Here is a 15,226-nt window from a genome sequence, read left to right on the forward strand (position 1 = left end):
TGAATTCCTGGATTTTCTCTTGGCAGAAGCAATTTTGGGGAAAGTTTAGAAGGTTAGTGCCCTCCCTTTTTCCCAAGGTCATGCAGAGGCCAACCTAAGTACGTGACATACAGAGGCATGGAGCAAGGCAGAAAAGGCTGGAAAGAATATCTGATAGAGACACATTGTCCTCTCAGAAATTACAGGCTCCTGGGAAACACAGAAATTTTCAGTTGTGAGCCTCCCTCCTTCCTTGCAGCAGTGTTGCAGCCTTGCTTAAGGAAAGAGATCCAAAGCCCTTGAGAGCAGTACAGCTCCCAGAAGTGTTCATACAAACAAAATCAGCCACACTGAAAAACAAGGCTCTGTGATAAAATGTGCCAGAACCTGTGGGTGAGGAGGATGCTGACCATGACAGCTACAAACCCCTGAAGCAGCCCCTAAGGCAGTGGAAGCGCCTCCCTCCCACGGTGGCTCAGAGGGACATAGCAGGTAAGCAACAGGGAGAGCAGCAGGTGCCCTTCCTGCCCCCCAGCTCTGCTGTTCCCTCTGTCCCAGCACACAATGTAGCTAAGGCAAGGTCAGCTACCATTTACTGGTTGTGTTTTACAGCATGGACAGCACAAACATTTGGTACACAACACACCCAATACCTTCACTGTGTAGTTGAAATGCTTTGCCGTTCGCATGAAGCGGTGAAAGCCATCCGTTTCTTTAGTTGCTACAGTAAAGACTAGAAGTTTATCTGAGGAAGAAAAGGAAAGAACATGTATTAATATGCTTTCAGGGCACAGTTTGTGACATAAAATGCAATGAACAGCAGCACTAGCTCAGGGGGCTCTATGACTTCCTGCATTTCATTCAAAGAGAGGAGGCAATGATGCTGCCACAGCTCAGGTGTGAGATATTACCAAACAACAACTGCTATGGGCAAGGCGCAGTATTTAAAATTATCCTCTGGAAGAGAAAGCAAAGAAGCCTATCTACTCTGTAAACAACTAGTTCAGGACATAAAAACAAAGATAGTGTGAGTACTGAACAGGAAGAAATCTTCAAAACAAAAATAACTTACTACTTTTCAGGCTGAGCTAATCCTGTTACCTCTTACCACACAACTGAGTAGAGGCAAGAAAACTTCACCCAACCCCAGTAGCTCCCTTGAAAGTCAACAGTGCATACTCTCCATGAAAATAAGCCAAAAAACCCAACCAATGAAACCAAACCCCCAACAAGCAGCATTTAGTGCTTTTAAGTCCTTGGGCAGAGACAGAAGAGCAAGGAGTTTGCTTGGTTTGTTTTTTTTTCAGAGCATAGGTACATTATAGCACTGCTAATTTTGCCCTCTTATTGCACACAGGCAAGTGACCATGCAACCAATTTCCTCCTCACATTCCAGAGCTTTTAACACAGTTCAAATGGGGTCATGAATTTCCACTAAATAGCTTCCCAATTAAACCACTGAACAACATTTAGAAACCTATGTAATATGCTGCATAATGAAACTAAATAATTTGAAGATATGAGAAGGTTTTATCCCTATCTGAAATCAAGTATTTAATCAAATCAGCCTAGATGTCAGAGTACATTGCAGCTTCCTCAATTCAGGCCAAGTTCAAGCAATAGCTGTGCTCTAACCAGAGCCCATGAGATCAATCCTTACAATAAAATAAAACTAATCACCTATGATGAGTATTCCAGACAGAGTGCCTGTTACTGCATTACTTGCCAAAAAAACATCTTCTGGATTTACCTTCCTTAATCCAGTAACATGTGCAAGAAGTGTCTGCTGTGGAAAACATTCCTATTAACTCTTCAGCCTCATCCACCACCACAGCTCAGCAGCCCTCAGACAGCCAGGACATCATCCTGAGTGTATTCAAACCACTCACCACTCCCCATTCTGTTTCATGTGACACCAGCAAAAGTTAACACAAAAGATGATGACCCAGTTCCCACATTATAGAAGAAATGCACTTTGTAACTCACTCATGCAATGCTCTGCAGCCAATACTTCAAGTATATTGACACAGGCAGAAATACCTGTCAGAATACAGACATAGTTTGTAGAGCAGCATAAAACCCCCTGTTCTAATGAAATTCAAGTCTGTCTGAAGTACCCACACCAGGCAAACTCTGCAGACCAGTCTCAGGTGGCACTTGTACTGTTTCCACTGAACTACAGCTCAGGCTCAGCCCTGGTCACCTCCAGAGCATCCTGCCAGGTGTGACAGTGCTCTGGCTGCTCCATCCTCCCCAGCAGCTCCACTGGTGCACATGGGGTAGGGCAGGGATAAGACAAGCACATGGGATACCACCTCTGCTTTTGCTACTGGTCTCAGTTTAAGGGTGCTCCTGACCCAGGTGGTGTTCCTGCAATTTGCAGAACACTTGATCTGCTTTGTGACCCTGCTCTTCCCCAGACACCCCTTGAACAGGTGTAACCTTTCAGCAGTGACAGCACCCTGTGCCCAGTACCTACACCACCAAAACCAACCTGTGCCTTCAGCAGGGCTCCTGCAGTTTTATCTGACACTGCCCAAGCTCCTCAGCTACAGACAACATCTCTACCTGCCCTCCCCACTACACACAATTTTCTGGATTTCTCTCACATCCTGCTATTGCCTTTTTTTCTTTTCTTTATTTTTTTCCTTGGGTGGGGGTGTCTGGGAGGCATGTCTGTGAACAGGGGGGCAAGGCACAATCCTTTTCCTCAAAGGTCCTAGAGACAATTTTAACTGCCAGCTCTACCAAACCCGACACTCCTGCAGTACAATATGCAGCAAAGAAGAAACTAGAAATATTATAAATTCTTCCATCAACTCAACTTGAACCTCCAAAAATTTTGGAAAGCCAGATTTGGAAGATAAGAGGGGGAAAAAGGTGGAGCAAATTAAGCGCTAGCACACTTTTGTAGCAAAGAATCAGAAGAAAATCTTCCAAATACATCTCAAAAGGACAGGAGGACCTCACAGTGCAATGAGTTCACATGGACTCACAATGAGACAGAAACAGAGCAGTAATGACTCAATACCTTCCAAACAGTTTATTACAAAGATCATGCAATTTCAAGTAATTCTACTGAAATCACCACAAAATGAATAAAGAACATTGTATCTTAGACTGTGACTAAAACAGAACTGAAGGCAGAGGAGGATTTTCCTCTATGAAGGAAATTAAGACTACTTTTTGTTCAAGCACTACATTTTCAAATTACAGGGAACTGGAAAAATCTGATCACACCAGAATTGCATCATCAAGCCAACTGGATCCATTATTAAAAGTTTCCTAGGTGACCAGCTCACTGACTCTAACCATGGAATTTGGTTTGAAGAAGGCATATTTCACACCTACACATTGCTAAGAACTGCTAACAGCAAAGATCTCAAAAATCTGTACTTGACAACATGATGGAAATGACAGAATGTGGGCTGCATCAGATTCCTTCCACAGTTACTAAGTCAAAGAAAGTTTAAACTAACATACAAGTACAGTTTGGCAAGCAAAAAATAATCTAGTGTTCTTTATGGGATATTGTTACTCTCTCTTAATGGAATACACATTATTCATGTATTTCAAGATTCACTATGGAGTCTGGTATGTTACTTGACTTTTGTGGAACAGGAGGAAAGAGAATAATGTGCCAAATCATAAGGGATTTCAACCCGAACTGTACAAAATGAAGAAAGCTAAGCAGGCAAACAGTTTATACTGATATGAAATGGTAAATGAGCCTGTACTGCACCACCAGACAATGAAGCAATCTAAAAGGGCTGCCAGATTTGGAAGATAACTGGGGAAGATAATGGGGGTTGCAAACAGTCACAGAACAAAAGAAAGCTATTTTAAAAGGTACTATTTACACCGGAAATGTTTTCCTTTTAACATGCTTACCCATGGTCTTTTTTTTAATTAGACTTGAAGAAGTTGAAGAGGCTTTATTTTATGCCTTTGTTGCACCACTCACTTTTAAGTGCAGGTGGTACTTAAATAATTTTTTAAGTGCAGCAGAACTGTAATTATAGCATTTGAAGTCCCCTTAGAATTAGAGTTTCTTTCTAGATTACTTAGTCTTCACAGGGGCCTCTTTTGTTTTGATTTGTTTGGTTTTTGCAGTGGTTTGGTTTTTTTAAGTTGTGTCTGACCAAAGAGCAGAGAAACATGCTTTTATTCTATATATAGTATAAATAGAGAGACAATGGAAACTGCAGCAAATGATAGTTACCTTGGCACGTTATAGAGGGTATTATTAACCAAATGAGAAAAGCAGAACCATCCTCCTCCAGCTAATAAAAATATTAACCTAGTTCCTGCAGGTTGCTGTGATTATATTTAGATGTGACAACTTGAACAGTTTCACTGGCAGATTTCCACTAAACATAGCATGGGAGATGTTTGTTTCTTCCAGTGGAAGTGAGTGAAGAGAATGCTTCTGACCACTAAATACTTCTGCTAATTTCTTTTCAACCTTTTCAACTTCATGCACTTTGAAAAAATCTATTCCTTGCTTACTACATTTAGGTACAACAACTTCTTGGAACACTTATCCCAGTTGTGTGTAGCAACATGGATACAGTGACTTCCGTGATCTCGCAGGAGTGAAGCACAATGTGAAGCACACCATTCCCAAGGCAGTGAGTTTATCCAAGTGTCATTTCCATTTCAGGACGTGCTCAGCTATTGCAGCTGCTGCCACCCACAGTGTCCCTGGGCACAGAGCAGGTTTGGCCCAGGATGCCCTATGGGTGCAGAGGCTCAGGGCTGCACCAGAGCCCTCCCTGCACAGAGAGGCTGAGTGAGCCCCCAGCAGCATCCCTGTCTCCAGCTGGGCAGTGAAGACCCAGGCACAGCAGTGGAAGCAGGTCTGCAACTACTCAGACCCCAAGCTGCCTCTGCAGCCTGGTACTCACCAGTGAGAGCACTGCAAAATGCCCCCAAGGAATTCCAGCTGCAGCCAGACACCATTCCTGCTTCACCCTCCCCTCCACAAACCCCCATCCTCCATCAGGGTGTCCCCCCAAGGAGCTCTGTGGTGTGATCTTCACACAGGCTGCAGCTCTGCAGTGCAGCCCTGACTATCCACCCCACACAGGGACAAATACAATCCTGGGAGTGTCTTCCAACAGGAACAGCATCCTCAAAGTTGAGCACAAACTTAAAGAGCACAAACTTAAAGAGCACAAAACCCAGGTTTTCCACATGCTTTCAAGACAAGCTGAAGCTCTGCAGACAACTAGAGAATCACCAGTGGTGCCAACTGCAACTTCCCCATTTATATGGGCTCAGCCTGTATGCTCACAATCCCAAGAACCATTAAGACAGCCTCCATGAGCCCAAGAACACAGCAGGTGGTGCCCCTGCTTCCCACTGGCAGGATGCTGAGATGCCACAGAGGGCACGGGCTGGTGGCTCCCCTGCACACAACCTGCCAGAGGCACCTTGGCACTCACCCAGGGCATTGCTGAGCTTGGCAATTACTTCCACAAGTCAGTTTGTGTAAAAAGGAAATGTAAACCCTATGCTGAAGTTCAACAGGAAGGCATGAAAAAAAAATCTCTCAAGAGCTCCATGCCAGGTATGTGTTCAGTTACTAGGACGAAATTGTGTCAGACAGATTTCCGATAGTTACACCCACAAAACAGCTGCTCTGTTTTGAAAACAAGCCTGAGAGGGCACGAGTTTAGCCAAGAAAAGTATATCCAGTGACTAACAGAATTCATTTTTACATGCAAATTAGAAACCCTCCAGCACACAAGTTGTGAAAGACAACAGCACTGCACACAGAGCACATGCAGCGCATTAGGAAATCCAGTGAAAGTTTATCAAAACAACCCACTTCTAGACTTTTTTTGCTGCTACTTCCAGGGACCTGACTGCATCATAAATATTTATTTCCAGAAACAAGATCAATAAACCAGGGGTTTTGCCTTCAGTGAATTGCCTGGCAAGGTCTAAGCCAGGAATTGCTGTGGCAGGACTGCTTTAAGTAGCGGTGACCTTTCTCCTTGTATCCTGGCAAAGAAGCATGCAAAGAACTACAGTCATTCCTCACACACCCACATGGTTCTTATTTATCTTGAATGAACGCTCTCAGAGATTACTACATAATTTCTACCAGGGGTTGTGGGCACTGGTATAGTAGCTTCAGAGCAGCCAAAACTGAGGATATTGCTCACAGCCACACAGAAGCTGACATTTAGTCCTTGGATTCCACTACAGACTTCTCTGGAGTAGAAGTGAGCTGCAAGATCAAAGGACATCTGTTCATGGTACCACATTATGACATTAAAATCTATCTCTATCTTTAAAACTAGTGGCTTATAATGGTAAACAAATGAAGTTTGGTACTTGTAATACATTTTTATCCAGATTCTAGTGTCTACATGAAACAGTTTACTTTCCTGTTTGCAGATTACATCCCACCCTGAGCTGCTCAACACAGGAATGATTGCTCATTTAATGGAAAGACTGATACCCAAAGTCAGTTATTACAATATGGAAAATAAATTAACAGCAAGCTAATAAATGAGTTGCTAGATATCAGAGAAAAAGCTTGGAAACTGAAGAATACTAGGAATACTTCTGTGGGTTTAAGGAAAAAAAAAACAAAGACAAAATGGAAAAGAAAGGTCTGGTAGTACTAAAGCATAGGCTGAACAGATACCTGGAAGAAGCACATGGATGTATCCACGGTCATTGATAAAGCTGTTTAATTATCTACTCTGTCTCCTGAATCTCTGGTACTGTGGGAAACCAACAGGATATAGTTTCCCACAAAAACAAACAGAAAAAGAAAAAAAAGGAAGGAAAAAACCCCAAACAAACTCCAAGCAAATCACAGACTTGATTCAGCATGCCTTGACACCTCACAGAAGCATGCTTCTCTATCATTGGAGAAATGCACTAAAGCTCAACACAACTGAAAAACGTTTTCAGTATGGATTCCTCTTGAACTTAAAGAGCACAAAACCCAATTCCTCCACATGCTTTCATGGCAAGCTGAGGCTCTGCAGATAACTCGAGAAGCACCAGTGGTGCCAAAGCAACTTCCCCATTTATATGGACTCAGACCGTATGACCAAAACCCCAAGAACCATTAAGACAGCTAAAATACCACAGAGCACTTTGAAAATCCAGATCTTTTAGCACAACACAATCTTCACAATCTTACACTTATCACTGACAAAGGCAATATTAGACTTTACAAAAAGGAATTTGGATTTTCCACTATGAATAGGAGTTATTGCCTAAACTTAGGATTCCATCTCAAAATATTTGAAAATCCACATACTCTGAAAAGATGTCAAACAGCTGGAGATGGGAAAAACCCATCATATACAATATAACCATGATTATAAGTTATACCTACAGACATATGCTTAGTTACTGTAATCCAGCAGCAAACAAAGATCTTAAATACACAATGAGAAAAACACAAACTATATGTATATATATGCATACACACATCCAGTGAGAGTTTGTGATGTACATGTGCTCAAATAAAGCAGTAAGCCAACAGAAGAGTTTCTGGTCAAATAAAACTTTTGGCATAAAGAGAGAAAAGACAGAGCCATCCGACAGCTGTTTATTTTCCCCCTAGGATTCTTTAGAAACACAACAATGTGCTGAAATAGCAAACATGGTCATCTTCTTTTCTCAGGAAATAAATGTGCATTACGCTGCAGGAGGGGGAAAGATGACTGGGGCATAAAACAATACTACTTCATACTTGGGAGTCCTGAAGTTTTTTTAATCTCATCTTTATACAATGCTCAGTTCAGAACACTGCTGCATGCCTCCACTCATCCCACACTTCACTGCTTCCCCGAGAGGCAGACTGGGTTCAAAGCCCCACTAACCATAGCCATGATCACATTATAAGATTGGATTCTCTGCAGTTCAGTAGTATGGTTGGATTGATGCTAAAAACTATCCTTGGATGGGAGACAAAATATGCTTGTAAAGCTCATGAGCGATCAGAAAGTGGTACAAGTTAAAATAGACAATAAAATTAGAATTAAAAGATAGCAAGTTAAGAGCAGTCATGGATTGCCAAACATACATACTGGTACATACTGATTTTCTATACCAATACAATTCTTGTGTGAGAGAGAAGGTTTTCTAGGAACCAAAGCCTTTAAAGGCCAGAATTTGAAGAAACTGACCTTACTGTACAGACCTCAGTATCTGTTTTCCTCTGTATGACAAATCTACCTTTAATCACTGCACTTCTATGAATACAGATCTTACTGCAAAATACAGACAGTAACACAAATGTTACTTTTGTAATTTCCAAAAACTTATGAGGTTCTTCTAAGATACTTCTGTCTTTAAGCCGTTGCAAACAGTTTATAGCCACAATTGGAATTTATGATTACTACTGGCATCTATCAGGATCACTCAATGCATGGGCTGTCCATGGATAATCCTTCCTGTGCTCTTCCACATTATCTGTAAATCTTGCTGAGGTTACTGAGCAATAGCTGCTGGTATTGAAGCTGCCAACAGTGTCCCAAGATAGGGAATAGACCTAATAAAGGCAAGAAGCTTTCAGGAGCTCTCTGGGGAAAGAAATATACAAAGTATCATTTCCCAGTTTCAAATATTTCAACTTCCCCAGCCACAGTATACGCTGCCTGTTACAGGGCTCTCCCTCTTCTCATGTGTTTCGCAGGAACAGAGAAGCTGAGTTAGCAAAAACACATCCTTGCACTAAGCAGGAGCTGCTCTCAATTTTCTCACAGTAGACAATCTATGTTAGACTAGCACTTGCTAACACACAGCCCCTGGACAGGACACTATAATTTTTTTTTTCCTTTTCTTTCCTACAAACTGAAATTCCCTCAGGCTGTAATTCGCAGCATGCCATGGTGTGAACAGGCACTTTCCTCTCCCGGGCAGAGTGACTCAAATGGCAAGTGTACAGAGCTGCTGCTCACTGCTGTCTTTTAGCACACTGGTTCTGATGTCACACCAATACAGCAGCTAAAACACTTACATTAAAATGATCAAATGTTGAACAGAGCCAGTTCAAAACCAATTAAATAAACATTTATGACACACAAATCACAGCTCTTTCTGTGTATGTCTATCCATATCTACGCACACTTTCAAAGGTTAGCAGGAACTCTCAGTATACAACTGGTTTCAGGAAACATTTGAAAGCTGATTATGTCTCGGCTCTTAACTTACTTTCTTTAATTCAGAAGTATTGAATATATAGTCAACAAGAGCTCATTAAGAACTGTATGTGCATTCATCAATCACGCACGTCAGCCCCGAGCACAGCACTGGCCAGTGCTCAGGCCTGCACTCACTCTAATACAAGATTTCCTTGTTTTGATAGCTAAACAAAGCCAAATACAAGCAGCAGTAAAGTGCTTTTCCATCAGCTTCAGAGGACTTGGATGAGACTCTGCATACCGAGTCAGCTATTCTGCAGTAAGGCAAAGATAAGACGTGTTCCTTAGTTCCCAAACTAAGAAAAAAATTAAAATCCACTGTTTGTAAATGACATCATTGCCATGCATGAAGGAACTCCTAGCTGCCTAACTTCCTGACAAATGGGGAACAGATCAGGTTGCAGCTGTTTATGGGTGCCCAAATAGGAATGAAACCACAAACATCTTGAGAGGCAGTGGATGGAGTCATGGCACAGGCTGTGCCTTGCCTGAACGCACGGCTTGGAGAGCCCTGCTATAAACTGTCATCAGGGCTGTGCAGCTGAGAGCAGGATACAATTAGCATCAGCTGGCTAAGTGAGAAAGTTTACTCAGCTTCTGCCTTTGTGCAGCCTTGCCCTCTCTTGTCTCTCTCATAAATATGTATCTGCAGAAGAGCATGTTCCTTCTCGGGCAGTTGTTTAACAAACCCAGCTGTTTAAACAGAAGCAGCCAGTCACACACAGCACCAGGCATGGCTGAAGTCAATCTTTTGACAGTTAATCAATCCATCAATGAAACTCAGCAGTTAAGATTTGCAATAATAGTTTCTCCTTCAACTAGTCTTTAAAAAAAAGAGAACAGAGAGGAATTGAGCTGGAAGTGGGGCCATCCTGAAGACCCACAGCTGTCCTTCATCATCCTTGATGCCTGCACTGTGGTTCATGTTGTGAGCAGATGCTACCACCCAGATCAGTCAGTTCATTTGAAAAACCTGCCCTACAGCTTCACATCTGGCCCTGTGTCCGAACGCTGGGCATGTAAAATTCTTCACACACAAGAGACACTACCCCAGAAATAAATTAAAAAAAAAAAAAACCATACTTTTTGAAGTTCCCTTTTCTGTGTGAACAAGAAATTCAAACTCCACATTTGTGCCCTGTCCTGTTCAACTCAGTTGTTCAAATCCTGAAATAAAAATTCTGTCCTACTTGAGACACAAGACACCAGGACATGGCATGTATGATGTATATTTAAAGGTGTTTTTAACATCATACATTTCACCAGCAGCTTCAGGTATTAAAGTTATGGGCCTGGTTCTGATCCAACACAATAGCTTTACAGTGAAGTAAGGCAGAATTAAATAAAATGCTTACAAAGACACTGTATTAAAGTTTATGTGAATTACAAAATTAATCTATTTTTAATTTAAAAAGAAGAAAAAATTAAAAGAGCAATGCTATCAGATGTTGATTAGTTTCTGCACAGCTGATTTCAGCAAGAATGGGCTAATTCAGCACATTAACACAGAACCACAGGTACAGAATTCATTCTCAGAGGAGTGGCACTTAAATAACAAGCCTATTTTTGTTAAGCATTTTTTTGTCTTTGTTTCCTTACAGTATGTTTCCATTAATTAAAAACACTGCTGCTTTAAAAACATACTTGCTCTTTCCTTACAAAAACAGATATCTGGGATAAAACTGCAACCTTTTGTATTTAGTCTCCTTATTACCAGTATAATCTTTTTTTTTAAAATGAAATTCATCTTAAAGAAAAAAATCAAGAAGCAGTTGTATTAATCCTAAAGCTACTTGTAGTATCAGGCTGTGCTTGCAAGCATGTATTCCTTGAGAGTTAAGTGTCATTTATTCTCCAGAACTACATTACTACACATGAGATACAAACCTGCTGCTAGTCTGGTCAAGCTGTATTTTGTGCTGGAGAGAACCCTGCTACTGTTTAAATTAAGAGGGATTAAAAATATTCTTCCCTTTCCAACCTGTTTGCAACTGGTCTCTTAAAAACTATAAAAAATTGACATTATAAACAAAAATGCCCTTACTGCAACCATGCTAATTCCCCTTGACAAGGGAATTCACTTAAACAGCATGTCAATTAATTTGTAATTCAGACTGGCAGCTCTAAACAAATGGAAAGATACTGCTTTTGATTACACAGTGCAATAGTGCTAATTCAACAGACAAACTAAACACTTCCCCATGAAAAGACAAAGTCACTTATGCTTAAGTAAGCAGCAGTGAAGGAAAAAGCTAAAAACTTGCCCATAAATGATAAATCCCCAGAATATGCCACCAACCAAAAGAAAACCCTGAGAAATAATGTTAGTTTAGATCCTTGACAGAAATACATTTCACACAAACCACCCCTGGGTCAGATAAATATAGTGGTCATTCCACTGTGTCCCTTCAGTGCAATTTACAGCATCCAGTGCTGATGATAAAGGTCACAACTGCTTCACTTCTCCTTGCTTTAACTGAAAATGCATTTTACAATCAAAGTTGCAGTAACCCCACCATATATCATAGCAAAGCAATGACACATCCAACCCTGTGGTGTACTTCCACAGCTTAATTATTACATTCACCTATGAAAAGAAAGAAATAAATCTACAGGATTTTTTTGTTTGGTTGGTTTGGTTTTAGCTGGCATTGTGCAGCCTCTAACCCAAGTGCTATAGAGAATTCAGACTGCAAACCTTAGGTATCCTTAAGGATGAGTATTTTCCAGGAAAAAATACATGATGAAAGCACAACTTCACTGCTCTGCCCCTCTACCACAATGTTTGCTTATTTTTAACTGACTTCCAAACACCACACCTTCCACTACACACTGTTTCATTTGTCATTCACTATTTATTTCAAAGCTGGAAGCTAAAGATATCTCCATGGGTAGGTAATAATTCCATCTAAGTGGTGCACACTGCTGGTACCTGCATGATGTGCCCCAGACACAGGTAACCCAAGCACTGCCTACTGCAGTCAGTTCTGCCTTCATCACCCTCTGCCTTTCCCCTTCTCCTCTAAGGAGCAGCTTTTTCATGCAGTCCTCACAAAAAGGGTACACAACTCCCAAGAGATCTGGAGAAGGTTTTTCCACAACACAGGTTTATGTAGCAGTTTTGGGTACTGTGGTGACAAAAGGTGACAGAAATAGCACCAGTAAAGAGGCAAGAGACAGAAAAGTGGGCAGAGAGACAGAGGCAGGCACAGAGAGCTGTGCTTATGGCCTCTCCTTCCCCAAGCATGTAGAGTCTGTCAGTACTTCTAATAAGTACATCAGGATGGTTGAATGACTAAATTTTCTTGTTTGGGCACCACAGGTGACCCAGAAGGAAAGGCCTATTGATCGCTGTCACTCAGAGCACTCGGGCTGAGCCCCAATTAACAGAAATGGCAGCAGTACAAGCTGTATCTCTAAAAGCAGTACATGCTGGCTGTAACTCCTTGCAGAGCTAGGCCAGCCAGCAGTTACTGCAGGAATCATTTGTGACCAGCACTTGGGGGACGCTGGGCCGCAGGAGAGCCCAGTGGCTCAGTGCTCCACAGGCAGCCAAGCCACCACACCTCCCAGCCCAGCTGCTCTGGGAAGCCACCGACGCTGCTGGAGCCCCCAGGCCACCCCTCCTGCTTTGGGAGGGCACACGGACAACCACAAACCATGGGGCCCTCTTCAACCCCAGCCTGACGGCCACCATCACAACCTGGGCCCCAAGGCCTCAGCGCAGCTCCGGCCGAGCCGCCACAGCTGCGCCGGGGAACAGACTCACGGGCTGCAAAGGCATTTTCCTGCAAACAGCTGATGGATAAAGCATCCTAGGTGAGAACATCATTTACATCTGCTGCCAAGAGAGTGTCTGCCTCTCACACAATCACAAATGTCATTTCCACCGACTTTCTGCGTGTCACAACAAGCAATCTGCAAGCAGCAAGTGTGGTGCAATGAAAATATTTCAGCGCTGATGTTTTAACACAGAAACTTTTGCATCTCCAGCACACAGGAGCCAGTGTTTCAGAGCTCAACAGTGCTCTTCTCTGTACGGCCTGAAACATAACCCTGCGGCCAAGGAAGGAGCAGAGGGATTTCTGCAAACACACTTTGCCACAGGGCCGCACTGATTGCTCCCTGTAAGCGGTGCTGTGCAACAGGCAGCTCTCCCAAAATCACTTTTCCAAGCCTTTCTGAGGAAGGTCTGATTAAGAAATAAAGATGCAGCTTGGCAGTTGGTTCCAGACAGTCTTGTTAGAGCTTTTGTTGCAAGCAACACTAATGGACTGCAGTAAAAACTGACATGTAATTGCAATTGTAAATTGACATGTCTTCACCAGCTGTTTCACACTGAATTGTACAAAGTATCAATAGACTAGAAATTGAAAGACAGATTTCTAGAAATAGAGGCACCATAAGGTCTGTTTACTGTATTACTTCTTCAAGTAATACAGCACAGACTTAGGGAAAACATTCAAGGGTTAAAATTGGAATAAAAACAAGTAACACAGCAGGCAGTGTCTGAGGTCAAGAAACTGCTCTCGGAGCGGTTTCAGTTCAGCAGAGAATTGCTACAACTCAGGCTGCTCGTGTCTAAATTAAAAAGAATTAAGATCTTCCTACATGAGCACCTTATATAAAACTACCAGTGCTTCCTTGCACTGTAACTTGTGTAGAATCATTTTTATTATTGATACAGACAAGGCAGTCTATTTTTGGGCTGCTGAATCATACACTGCTGTCTGGAATAGGGACTCTGCCTTGCACACATTTGAAAAGCAGAAGGATCAAAGAAGAATCCTTACCATGCCAGCTATTTGTTCACACCAGCCTGAGAGCCCACATTTCAAGTGCAGTTAAAACAAAACATTATTTGAACAGATAAGTTTGCGGGAATAACTGTTTGCCATAACTAATTTCCAAAGAAGTTCAACTTACAATCTCACTGCCCTGAAAACAGGGATAGGAGCTTAACTTTTTGCTCAAACCTGTCCCCAGGGGGTGCATTCCGAGGGGCAGCAAAGGCTGAAGAGCAATGCTCACACCCCCCCAACACACAGCAACCACACCATAACCTTCGGAGAAACACTCTGAACAGACAAAAATAGCAAAATATTACAAAAACTGGAAGTTAGAACTTCATTGAGTTGTCTGGAATTCTTCAACAGTTTTGGTTTTTTTAAATTATTTTAACTTTTTATACTACTTATCAACTAAAGCAGTAGTTTTAATATCAAACTTAGAACCTGCTGACAAAACTTGCTGCTCAAATAAAGAAGCCTCATTGTTCACCCCAGAAGAAATTAAGCTAGGTATTAAAAATAACTTGATAACTCTGGAGAAAACAAGCCAAGAAATGAAACTATTTTGGATTTCATGTGATAATAATGTAGTGGGATGAAATGCTTAGAATAGAAATCAGAAGTACAGACTCTAAACAGTCTTAGAGCAAAAAAGAGGTTTTGGCATATTGTTGGATATACATGTGTTTGGACACCTCTCTCTGAGGGAATTTCCTGTATATATTATTTTACATGTTGAAGATAAAATTTCTTTCTACATCCCGGCTCCTTGAAGCAAACACCACTACACGAGCGAAAGGCAGGGAAGGCTCTAAGGCTCTGCAGGACGGGAAGGGGCACTGGAGTCTCCGGCTGACTTTTGCACGAAGTAGGAAACCTCATCAGCAGTTGCTCAAGTTCAGAGAAGCAGTGACTGATGCTAGTGCTTTTTTGAGCACTGGAAAAATATGTTCATCAACACCTTGTCTCGTGGAGACGGGAGAAAAAGGGCGGGGGAGCTGGCAATGAGAAAGTTTAGGAGTCTCAATTCCCCTTAAGGAATCCTTTTTCTTTTTTTCTTTTCTTCCCTTCCCTTAAGTGGAATTAGGCATCTATGAACTCCTGGGCGGGTTAAGACAGTTTCAGCCGAGCGGTTCGTCTCGACAACAACCCGGGGAGCGCTGCCCCGGCGGTCCCTTCCCCCAGCGCCGAGCCGCTCCGCGTTACCGTGCGGAGCAGGGACGGGCCGGTGGGGAATAAAAAAATAAATAAATAAAAATAACCGGCCAAGCGGCGGGT

At 42.2% G+C, this 15,226-nt stretch overlaps 1 protein-coding gene across 2 annotated transcripts in view; it reads right to left on the reverse strand.

Annotated features, from left to right (window-relative positions):
- The window catches only part of PLOD2 (procollagen-lysine,2-oxoglutarate 5-dioxygenase 2), a 48,207-nt gene that overhangs the window by 32,366 nt on the left and 615 nt on the right, over positions 1 to 15,226 (reverse strand). For both annotated transcript variants that reach the window (XM_071437664.1, XM_071437663.1), the window contains exon 2: positions 633 to 724. In XM_071437664.1, coding sequence (XP_071293765.1) covers positions 633 to 724 — 92 coding nt within the window. The remainder of the gene's footprint in view (positions 1 to 632; positions 725 to 15,226) is intronic.

This window comes from Agelaius tricolor, unplaced genomic scaffold (assembly GCF_023055355.1).
Source record: "Agelaius tricolor isolate 1412-34295 unplaced genomic scaffold, bAgeTri1.0.p SCAF_12, whole genome shotgun sequence".
Taxonomy (NCBI): domain Eukaryota; kingdom Metazoa; phylum Chordata; class Aves; order Passeriformes; family Icteridae; genus Agelaius; species Agelaius tricolor.